We start from the raw sequence: 11,976 nt of genomic DNA on the forward strand, positions 1-11,976 counted from the left end.
TATATAAGTGTAAGGAATTATTATGAATTATTTATTATTCAGAAGTCTACCTCTTCCCTAGGCCTGCACAGAAGCACAGCATTTTCACATCAGCATTTATATTTATCCAACTGTTGCTTAACAGTCCAGTTAGAACGGTGTTGTCTGACCTATAGATAACACAAACGGTCCATTTCTGCCCAGAAACCATGTTGCGTCACTACCCAACCACGCGAGTGTGCATTACTCTACAAATGCTTTGAATTATCACACACATCGCACACCATCTGCTTGTGAGCTGCTGTGAGACCTGTTGTGCGATTGAAGAACAGAACTTGCAGCATCTCCGTTGGGATGTCTGAACTTTTGTCTGGCTGTGATTCTTGTGTTGGGCACTAGAGGGAACTTTCGAACTGCTCTCCGGTTTTTTGCATAAGATAAGAACTTGTTTTTGGGCCTGAGAATGAGAGGAAAGCTATAGAAGTGGAGAAACCAGAAAATGTTTTGTTCTGAAATGAAAATGGACATTAGTATCATGAGAAAGCATATTAATTTTGTTTTAGAAAAAAAAATGTTAATATACGTTGCTTCACATAATGCACCCGTCAGAAGTGATACGTGTTTTTCGGGAAATATGAAATACCGTTTCATTTTTTTTAAGTAAGCCATGCCGTGCTTATTTTAAAACTAATGGTTTAATAGAAACCAAAACATGCAACCGAAAGGATGCTTTTTCAGTTGTTTCTCAACCCACGCACCTGCCAACCAAATGCAGTAAAGTAATAAGTGTTTTCTTTGCAAGTTCCGCAATTGAGCTTCTCGGCTGTCAGGCTCCAGTATCACATCAGATTTCAGTGTGCAAGTGGAGTAAAATACACAGGGTTATAGGACCCTGCTGCCTTGTCTTCCCTTCCTGGGTCCAGGCTGTGTTGAACAGAAATGCATTTTCCCATGGCCTGACGCTCTGAGGGGGTCAGAGGTCAGAGGTTAGCCCTGTCCTGTCTTCCCAAGGGCCACACCAGCCTGGACTGCCTATAAAATATGAACAAGCAACAGAACAAGCACTTTACATGTTCAAGTACACATGCATTGAGACATGTCACATTTTGCACATGGGTGCTGTCTTTGCCGGGACTTTGAGGGACTCCGGCTGTCCAATAAACAGCTGGAGAAACAGAGAGTGTGAGTCAGAAGACAAGCAGTCAGTTCTAGCATTGTAACCCCTACAAGATGACGAGCTTTCGCCAGGGAAGGCTTTCAGTGCTGCACTCCTTCAGGTTCTTAGGAAATAGCTGTAACTCATGCTCTGTCACACTCCCACTCACCTGTCAGCAGGCAGCACATTACACAGACGGGAAGAGCTTATCTCCACCTGTGATAAGGTCCCTTTATTGGCCATATACAATTTCTTGTATTGGGAATTTGTCTTTTCGCATACCCCAGCTTGCTCTCCATGAGACACACAGGCAGGGAGAGAAGCTGGGGGTCAGAGCGCAGGGTCACCCATTTATAGTTGGGGTTAGGGGGTAAGGGCCTTGCCCAACGGAGTAGGATTCCTCTGCCGGCCCCGGGATATTGACCGGCAACCTTCCAGCACGCAGGCACAGTTCCCGAGCCTAAGTGTCACCACTCTGCTGATGCAGCCAGTGCTGTTCAGTGGTCACACAGAGCTTAAAGCCACGGTTTCCCCTGGAACTGCAGTCACACAGCAAGAGGCTGCTCTGTCAGAGCTCTTTAAGGACATCACTGAGAGGCAACTGGGAGGGTGCTGCACAGTTCAGTGTAGTGTTTTGCTGATGTGCTTAGCACTAAGTGATACCTGCATTATATTTTAGACCATAGAAATGCTTACCGTGGCGTACCAAGGCGAGCTGACAGTGCAGAGCGTTAAATCACAGTGAAATCTTCGTAAACACATGACAAATCAGCTAGAGGTGTGGCACAGTGAGATAAAATATAAGCAAAGAAGACCAAGTCAAAACCAGTGCAAATCATAAGCCCATAAGCTCCTCACACAAACACACACCCAGAGATGAGGCAGCTTTTCTTCTTATCCAAGCGACCACGGATCCCCGTTATATCGTGTGGTATGAGTGCTACAGACTTAACGGTTCTAGAAAATGATCATTTAAGAAACAAACTCACTTCGACAGCTTAAGCAAAGAGTCGACATCATGCTTCTCACGCTGCAATCAGGGTACAGAAGTACAAGGAGTTCAGAAACGTACACAAACACACACACACACACTTCCTGCCTCCTCCCCTCGCCAAACTACCGGTTACATCATCCTTTCTGTCTGGACCGTTGACTGTGGGACTGTTAGGAAAAAAATTTGAACTTGCTTTCTGTTGGCAGGCTTCCTCCCTCTTGCAGTGCCCTCCCTCCTTTGCCTGTACTGTATGTCTGCCATTTTCTCTCCCTGTCTCCTTCTGTGACTCTTCCCTTTCCCTCTCTTCTCTCTGTCCCTTGCTCCTACGTTTCTCACTCTGTTTTCTCTCTCTCCCTCCTGTCTCCTTTCCTGTCTGTCCCTTACCTGGCGGAGAAGTCTGATGTATCACGTCACCCTCTTGACCAAACTCCCACAATTCCAGATGCAGCTCCTTTCCATAACGAGCAAAACTACTGCGCCTTTTTGGTTTTAACTGCAAAAAAAAACCCCTGTAGTCCTCCATCGTGCAGAAGTCACAGAGACATTTTCTAGAGTAAAAAAAACAGGTCACATGGAAGAAGACATCATTGTAAACAAGGTTCTGCCAATTTAGAAACTCTGGTGAATTGTTATTTTAAAGAAGGAGAAAATAGAAGCGATATGTCAGTGTGGTGATTACAACAAGCTTAAAATGTCCTGACAGCTTCAATAAGCTTTAAACAAAGGCAGAGCTCTCTGGAGTGGAGGAGTGCAGCGCGTAAAACAATGTGGGCCAGGAAAATCACAGGGCCGCACCACAAGTCTGAACACAGTCACAATAGGGGCCCTGCTACTTCCTGTGCGAGACCAGGACCAGCTCTTCCTTTCTTCCTGCTCGCTAGGTATAAATACACTTCCTCCCAAAGCACCGTGTGCACAGGTGACATCATCTGAGCTGGAGTGTTTCCCTCTGTCCTGCCAGTCCATGGTGTCGGTGGTGGTCCTGGGGCGGCCTGAGATTCCAGCCAAGAGCTGCTGCCGCTGTGAGCTTCAGTGTGACATCGGGGGTGTGAGTGGATGTCTGGCAGCAGGATTGCAAAGAAGTGATGTCAGTGAAGACAGATTTCTGGCTGAAGCCCTTTTTCAGTGAGGCTGCCAGAGGCTTTTAGGTGGCAAGAGTTCGGCAAGGCGACTTCTACAAGGAGTCAGTTCTGTAATCGGTGTTTGTGCTCGGAGTGCTCAACCTGAACCCCTGCTCAGCCTCCTGTCCTCTCCACAGCAAGGTTTCGCTGCATCCAGCTCTTTGGTTATTTCCAACTCACTGCAATGCAGAGCAGCAGGTTGGTATCTCTTGCAGGCCTGTCCACTCATTCTGCAGGAGAGAAAGGTGTCAGTTTCCAGTAGCTGTGTGGCAATGCTATGCTGCTGGGCTTTGAACCTGAGAATGCTGGTTGGCGTTTTTCTCCTTCTGAGTTCTGGGTTGGCGTGACACAACACTGTGATCTGGTCTTCTGCTAAAAACTGAGGAGAGCGGGTAAATCTTTATGCAGAAGGTTGTGGGAGTGTGGAACAAGCTACCTAGTCATGTTTTTGTACCAGAATGCTCTGTCTTCCTTCAAGAACTGCCTGGATGAGATCCTGAGATCACTTAGGAATTAGCTGTCAAACAAGCTAGACGAGCCAAATGACCTCCCCTGGTGTGTAACTGTTCTTACAGTGTGCTACTGAGCTGCCAGAGCTGCCCTGTCTAGTGGCTGGGGGAGGGAATCTTGTAATTGTCAATGAGGGTAGGTCAGGGGTCAACAGGAACAGTCAACAGACCGTCTGCTAGCTCTCGCAAGTACTCTGCAATACCTCGGTCAGAGGGGAGCGGCTGACTTCTAAACAGGCTCTTTTTTGAGTCCTTGTGAGCCTTGCCTTTACTACAGTGACACTTCACAGAGCCTGCACTGAGAAGCAGTCCCTCCCTTTCCTCCATTCCTGCTCTTCTCCTGTGCCTGACCGATGTCTGTCTGACTGACTAAGGTGACCTCAGACTACATGCCTCTGCAGAAAGAGGAACGCAGAAAAAGAGCTGAGTAGAGAGACTGGTGCACAATTGGCAGGTAAATCACGTATGTGACTTAATGGAACGGGAGTGAATCACAAGTCTCTGTCCTCTGTTTTTTTAGCAAGTTGAAATTCATATTTGAGCCATACACAAAAATGACACAACAGCTACAATTTTTCAACTCCCTAAAAAACTTTATTTTTGGTTCAAGTGTTTTTCTCATTAACGTCCTTTCATCGCGTCCTATTTCAATAATTCCTCTGATGTTTTTTTCCCCTAAAATCCACGCTAACTTTCGTTTAGCCCTGATGGTGACATTGTGAGAGGAATGAGCAACTGGGCTATGAATCCCTCTTCCAGGACATGAACGCGGGACGCTGTCTCTTTAAGAGAAGAGGGCGGGCGGGAGTGAGCCTGCACTGGAGGTTCACAGCTTCCCTCTCTCTCTCTCCCTCTCTGTTTTTTTTAAACCGAAATTCTTCGTTAAGAGTTTGGTATTTCCTCTGAGCTCAGAGACAGAAACTAAACACCCGGGACTCTGCGCTTTCCTGACAAAGTTGGAGGCGGAGGTGGGGGGACTTTTGAAAAACTCTCTGGATCAAGAGGCACATCAGAATCACTTTCAGAGCCACGACTAGAAAACAGGAACTTCAGGGCTTGCAGTACAGCTCTTTCTGAGAGGCGACGGAAGGCTGGGGGAGCTGTTCTCTTCTATCTGTTCGGCGGGGAGCACCGAGCAGGGCGTCTGGGCTGCGTGGAGCTGTGTCACCATGGGATAGTCCCACGTTGCCTGTCACTGTCTGCCCGTCTGCTGTCTGCTCTGGCCAGCATGACGGTCTACACTCTGAACCTCAGGGTCTTCTGGCTGCTGGTCTCCTGTGTCCTCATAGCCCTGCTGCTCATACACCAGGCCCTGCGCAGAGGCCCGGACCCGGGGCCCGAGGGCTGCCCCGACAGAGCTCTTGGGGTCCTCTCGCTGCTCAAATTCGCCCTGGCCTTCTCCCTGTGCTACTTCTTCATCAGGTACTGCTCGTCCTACCAGGGCCAGAGAAGAAGGGGGTGCAGGGAGCCCCCCGACGTGACCCCCAGGGCCGGCCCTTCCAGGAGGGAGCTGCTGGAGAGCTATTACGAGCGGCAGGTGCGCCTATCCCCCCACGTCCTGGGCCACAGCAAGGCCCACGTGGCCAAGCTGGTGAGCGAGCTGGTGAGGGCGGGCCGCGCCGAGCTCCCGCCCGAGTCCGCGCTGGCGTTCCGCGGCGACTTCATCCAGATCGGCAGCGCCTACGAGGAGCACAAGGTGGGGCGCCCCGACTGCTTCGACATCCTGGTGCCCCTGAGGCTCCCCCGGGGGCTGAAGCTGGAGCCTCGCAGCTGCCCGGGGAAGGAGGGGGGCCCCCCCCTCTGCAGCCTGGAGACCCCCAGGAGGTCGGAATGGCTGCGGCGGCACCGTGTCTTCGCCGAGAGCCTCCTGAGCCCGGCCGCGGGAGGAGACGCCTGTCAGCTTGGCCCCGCGCCCGTCCTGCGCTGGTTCTACCCCACGGTGCAGCGCTGCCTGGGCGCCGTCCGCTACCCCTTCGAGCAGCGCTGCTCCCTCGGCCTGTCGCTGAGCGAGGACCGCGTGCTGCTGCGCCTCACCCCGCGCTCCGACTACGTCTGCTGCCACATCTCCATGGGCGTGCGCCTCATCCCCGCCCTGCCGCTGGGCGAGGGCGCCTACCTGGTGGCGGCGGCGGCGGCGGCGCGGGGCTCCTGGCAGGAGGCCCTGTGGACGCCGTACTTCCCCAGGCAGGAGCAGCGGCTGCTGGGCTGGCTGAGGGCCAGGGTGCCGGCCGGCTCCTGCCACCTGAAGTGCCTCCAGATCTTCAAGGCGGTGCGGGACCTGAGCGGCCAGGCGCTCGACAGCCAGGGCGCAGCGCAGTGGCGGGCCGTGCTCTCCTCCTACGCCCTGAAGACCGCCTGGCTGCATCTGCTGCTCAGCAGCCCCCCCGAGGCCTGGGAGGAGCGCCGCCTGCTGGACAGGATGGAGGAGCTGCTGCGCGGCCTGCGGGAGAGCCTGCACCGGGGCCACCTGGGGCACCTCTTTCTGGGGGGCGACCCGGGGCTGCTGCCCGACTCCCTTGCCCTGCCCAAGCCCTTCAAGGACGCCCCGGCCTCCAACCTCCTGGCCGGGTTCGACCCAGCTGTTCTGGAGCTGGTGGCGGCTCGGCTAGCCTACTCCTGGACCCACCTTCACCGGCTTATCCGCCTGGGCCGGCCTCAGCGGGACGTCCCTGGCAGAGGTATGCACTGTAAGCACCTGGAGGCGGAATAGCCCCCCCCCGACTGGCTTAAGAAGGGATGTCTCGAACCCGAGGCCGTGCAACAGGCTCACTTTGAGTCTCCGGCTGCTCTTGAAGCGGGATGTGTTTCTGCAGAGGTTATCTAGCCTAGAGAAATACTGCTGATGTGGGATATGGCAGGGGCAGAAGATCAAGAAAGCTTCACTGTTCTGTTTCGGGGGGCTGAAGGTCCTGCAGGGATGAGACTAAGGTTCCCATTGCATAGGAAATGGCAGCCGGTTCGGGTTTTATGCGATGTAGGGTGTTGCAGTTATGCCAGTGCCTGGTGCGGGATTTTATATGATTGTTTCTTCTACTTGACCTAAGCAGCAATATTCAGCATTTTTTGCTGATACCGATTCATCAGTACATTTTAGACAAGGGCTATGTATCTGAAATGTCTACAGTTGCTCTGCAATGGGAGTTGCATTGACCTACCCCACACCTGCACCACAGAAATCACCAGCTCGTGGCTGCGACCCGACTCTTTTGACCCGGACTCTGCGGGTCAGAGCCTGCTGGTGCCCACCGGGTCTGTGCCAGTCTAATATTACGGAGGAGCTGCACTCTGTTTGAAATGCCTGAGAGCCGGGAACATCTCTGTAACCTTTGCTGTTATTTCAGATTTCACAAACTTCCATCTCTGCCAACAGTTTCCTCACTGGAGAATATTCATCCTGTCCGGTTTCTTGATTTCCAGGGCGAATGGAATCAAAAATGGCCTTTTGTAGGAAAATAGAAGCGACTTGGGAAATCTGGTACGAGACTGACTGTTTTTGGTGCTGAATTGTTACTTAAACTGTTTTCTTAACCTCAAAATAGTCTGAGCAAACTATGATCAAGACCAAAGGGCTTTGAAAATAACCTGATCCATGTGTAAGGCTGGGTGTGCATGCTGTAGCACAGGGGAATTGAAAAGGAAACTTGTACATTACAGATAGAATTCGACAGCAGCAATACATGCTGGTAATTGTACTACAGGTAGCTTATTTTTCACTGTGTTACAACAGAGATACAGGACGTGATCCAGTGAAAATGGTACACAAAAGACTGAGTATTTCAAAAGTTCCTTGTCAGGATCTTCATGCAGTTCACTGTAATAGGAAGTGCAATCTTGAGACATGAGCAAGAACACTCACACTGCGGTCAGTTTGCAAGGAGAGCTGCCCTAATGACTCAAGAAATTCTTTGCACTAAAAAACCTCTGAAGGGCAGAAATGCAGAAACATGCTGCATGGCTCTGAATGCTGTATCTGAGTCAGGTGGCATGAAAATAGAATAGTGCCAGAAGGATAGACTGCTATCACATGGAGCCCATGCAAATACCATTCACAGACTGTGATCATCTGGAGGACCTCTGAACACTGATGTCTCTCACCTGTAAAACCACAGGAAGCACAAAGGCCTCTGCTTCACACCCCTCACACAGTGAGAGATGTTACTGTATCTGAGGACGAAGGCCCAGAAGTAAATGTTTCCACAGCTTGCTCATGTCAGCGTGACTCATGTCAGAGCTGAGGCGACTGGGCTCTGTCTGAACGGGGACGGCAGTTTCAGAGCCAGGCCGTAGAGCCCCGATGCGTCTGAGTCAGATTTCGAGCCCTGGAGGTGGGAAGTGGAAATTGTGTGTAGGAATTCTTCTTAGCAGTTGTCTGGGAAGTAGTTGATACCAGCGGAATTTGGTTTTCTAAAAATGGATTTGCTCACCAAAGAAACAAACAAACGCCAGTACAGGAGCGTCACTGGCCAGGTCTCCGTGAAGAGGCCTGACCACGTGGGCATTTAATCAGGGTTTATCTGGGAGTGGGCTTGAGACAGATGTCTGGATGAGTCAGCGAGGTGCCTTGAGACATTGCAGTTGCCTGCTCTTGTGGCTGTCAGTGCAATCTGACACTTCAGTGGGGAGAAGTGTGCTCATCATCCCTGTCTTTAAAACCACATCGATCACTGCGGTGTGACTGAGTCAGGGGCAGGGACATGAATCTGTCTCGTACCCTCCCAGTACCGCAGAATACAAGTGGCATAGCTGAGCCGTCCTTGTGAAGCGACAAGCATTTCATACCTGTTTTCATCCGGCTGTGTGACTATAGCAGCGCAGCATTGACATACTGTTTCATGGGTACATGGTTATGCAAGATTTATGTGCATGTTCGGAAGTAAGAACTATTGCCAAGCATTTGAATCGTTTTTCCTAGTGCATCATACAGGATGACTGTATGGCCTTGGATACTTGCACTCAAGACAAATTGATGCCTTTCTAAATGCTATTATGTGTTAAATCTCTGCAACAATTAGTGAACATCGCACAATATTATTGATTTGCCGGGAAGAAATCATTTGACACATTTTACTGACTCAGTGACATGTTGTCCTAACGACCCTGTAGAGAGAACGGGAGAAAGCTCATGCAGCTCATTTTGCATCAGTTATCATAACAGAGGCTGCTGTGCAAGTGAATTGACTTAATATACAGTACGTGATAACTCAGGTCTAGCCTTGCTTCTGAGCTGGTCAGAATGTACTTGAATAAGCCGTTATGCCCTGATGACAGATTTCAAAGCTTTTAAATCCAAAAGACATGATCCACGCCCGTGTTTGAGAAACTCAGAATGCCTTCAGCAGTGCTGTTTTTTAGTGCGTTGTGTAGTTGGTCTTGCAGATTAGTAAAAAGGAAGCAGGCTGAGGAACTTGGAGAGCTGACATTTTAAAAAAATGGCACTCTCAAATTAACCTGAAGTTTGCCACTGGCACTCTTCTGATGAGCAAGGGAGAAACGTTAACAGATAATCATGTCTATGATAGTAGCAGTTAGCATTATAAGTGGTATATTTAAACAAGTATCTGAAACAGAAAGTCATGCTCTGTGCCTTCAGCAACCCTAGTTTTAAAATGATGAATAGTCATTCTGTATTCTAGTTTGCTGGTATGAATCACTGAATCACCCGGTCATGTGCTGACAGCAAAAAGGCTCTCAAGACCAATATCAGTCTCTCCTCCCACTGTCAGCATCAAGAGGCCCATTGTGGGAGTCTGGCTGACGGCTGGCCAGAGAGAGCAATTCCACAAGATGAGCGAACCTCTCCCAGCTTCTTCTGTTGTGTCTGAAGTTCTCCTCGATGGTCCCTCAGCCTCATGATTGTGCTGTTTTCCCTTCTGCCTTCAAGGAGTTAATAGCAGATCAACCATTTCCAGTGAGTCACGTTGTGCAAGTAACTCATAGGCCTGTATCTGGGTGCAACTTCAGACTTCAACTGAAACAGGCATTCTAATGCTGTGATAAAGCTTTCTAAGAGAGGGACAAACACATTTTCTGTTCAGTACTATAAGCTGTGCATTTGCACTTTCCTTGAGTATCAGCTATAAGGCTCAGTCTGGTGTGGTTCATGTGCATTTAAACTGAAGTTCCTTTACAGTGAAGAAATAGCAGCTGAAGTCCCATGTGTTTCAGTTAAGTTTTGGTAAGAAGAGCCACCTGGAGGAAAGTTGGCCACATGGGGCAAATGGGATGACCGCAGTAACCAAACTCTTCTGACCTCTGGCATCTGGCCTCTGACCTGAGTGGGATTTGAACCCATGCCTCCAGGGATTATCCACAGAAGGCTGATAAACAGCAAAATGCTCCTAGGAGCAAAGCTGACTGGACTGGAATTTCAGTTAATTCCATTCAGTTGTTCCTCTTGGAGAACAGAATTTAGGACAAAAAACATATTAACTGCAGGTTCCTCTAGCTGAATCTTCACTGAACACTGAGAAAATATGGCGTCCTTATTCTCCCATACAAGAAACTGGCCTCTTTTGGTGAACATGTCTAAAGCTACTGCTTGAGCAGACAAAGGGTTAAAATGTTTAGGACTGAGGCCCACAAACAGGAACTCTGTTTTCAAGACAGTTCTGGAAATTCCCCAGTTGCAAATGTTGCAGTGTGGGGGACCTGCACAACACACACTGATGGAGCAGCATGGAGTTTGAATCTTAATTCAGAATTTGAGACAGAAAATAGACAATTGTTCTATAACGCATTGTTGCTTGACCTAGCTCATTTCTCTCTAGAAATGTCCTTTTCCTTAAAATGTTTCCACACCAGTAGAAACTATAGTATGTGTTAGCAGTGCACAGAGCATTGCTCATTGCGCATTTAAAATCAAGTGCAGCCAGCCTGCCTTCAGAACGAACTACCCAGCCGTGTGGTTGAAGCTATTATCTTGGCTTCTTTCAGGATCCTTGGACTGATTAGATCAGCCAAATTGCCTCTTGTCATCTGTAACCTTCTTTTTGTGTCCTTATATTCTAATTCCTTTCCAGCAATAGCAACAATACTTAGTTCCCCCTTGGGTCTGGCATTTCCCTCCACCAGCATGTATGAAACCTAAAGAGAAAAATGCAAACACATTCATGATCTGTAGCTAAGCCAGACTTCAAAGGAGACTCACCAATACTAATACATTCTTTCTGAAAGTTGCGTTACACAGATATCAGAGCCGAGAGAAATCTATAGGTGTTTATATACTGCATAAGGAAGCATTAGCGCTCTTCGATGGAGGCACATGGTACATTCGAGAGATTGCAATGCAAATTTAAAGATGATTACCAAATTATGGCTAATGCTGCAGAATTCTAGTCTAAGCAGCCTGTGTGACACGAGCAGTGTTAATGTGCCTGGCTGCAGTGGTCTGCCCATTATGTGCCACATCACGAGAGCTTCACTGGCCACATGGCGATCAAAGACTTGAAAAAAACAAAGGAAACATTCTGACTGAAGGATTCTCATGTCTGGGTTCACTCTTATTTTTATATTAAAAAATGTTTTATTTCTTTTTTTATTTGTCGACATTATGGAGATGGAACTTACAAGGGTTCTGCTACACGTCGCGTTTATTTATTTTTTTTAATTTATTTTTTTTTATAGTTGTAAGTGCAGGGTGGCAACACAAACATATACCAAAGGCAGCCGAAGCAGTTACGCCTCAGTCGCAGCAGGCTGGGATCCACTTCTGCAGAGGTGCAGTGCTCTCTGTCCCACCTTTGTTACTGGTGGCTTCATTGAGCAAATGTTTTATTGAACTGGCTGCATGTTGTCTTCCTCAAGCAGGTGCTGGGTTCAAGAGGCCCAGCAGGATCCAGTCCTCTGTGCCTGTGAGTCCTCATAATGTCAAAGCCCAGCTATCTCGACTGCAGCTAAGTCCAGTTTTGTGAAGGATTTTTGACAGAAGCTGTTTTCAGGACAGTGTTATTGTGTCTGTTTTGTGCATTCCAGTTTAGGCTGGGTTTTACATTTTGTTTTGCCAGCTGTTGAGAAAAAATGTCTGGGCACTTTCTGTTTAATAATGCATATGTATTTATGTATAGGAGCATTGCACATTTAAAAAAAAACATAATAAATGCATTCCAAAAGCCACATTCCCTTTGTCTTAATTTACAGAATTTTGCTTGGGGGCAGTATTGCAATGTTTGCTTTCTGAGTACATGTTAAAAGCATTACACAATAACAAGCACCGTGCAA

General features: G+C 48.7%; 1 protein-coding gene and 1 long non-coding RNA gene across 3 annotated transcripts; one reads left to right on the plus strand and one right to left on the minus strand.

Annotated features, from left to right (window-relative positions):
* Window positions 1-655: 655 nt before the first annotated feature.
* On the minus strand, window positions 656-2,687 carry LOC148644871 (uncharacterized). 2 transcript variants are annotated; one of them, XR_015928246.1, is made up of 3 exons: window positions 2,125-2,674; window positions 1,832-1,907; window positions 656-1,011 (listed from the first exon to the last, which is right to left on the minus strand). It is a non-coding gene; the product is annotated as an uncharacterized LOC148644871 (long non-coding RNA). The 2 variants fall into 2 exon arrangements; XR_015928247.1 differs by lacking the exon at window positions 1,832-1,907 and having other exon boundaries at window positions 2,125-2,687.
* Window positions 2,688-4,183: 1,496 nt separating this feature from the next.
* On the plus strand, window positions 4,184-8,883 carry itpripl2 (ITPRIP like 2). Its single transcript, XM_088612271.1, has one exon. It carries the CDS (start codon window positions 4,988-4,990, stop codon window positions 6,467-6,469), a length of 1,482 nt encoding a protein of 493 aa, XP_088468397.1. The 5' UTR covers window positions 4,184-4,987; the 3' UTR covers window positions 6,470-8,883.
* The last annotated feature ends 3,093 nt before the right edge of the window (window positions 8,884-11,976 follow it).

This window comes from Lepisosteus platostomus, chromosome 19 (genome assembly GCF_059453375.1).
Source record: "Lepisosteus platostomus isolate fLepPlt1 chromosome 19, fLepPlt1.hap1, whole genome shotgun sequence".
Classification (NCBI taxonomy): domain Eukaryota; kingdom Metazoa; phylum Chordata; class Actinopteri; order Semionotiformes; family Lepisosteidae; genus Lepisosteus; species Lepisosteus platostomus.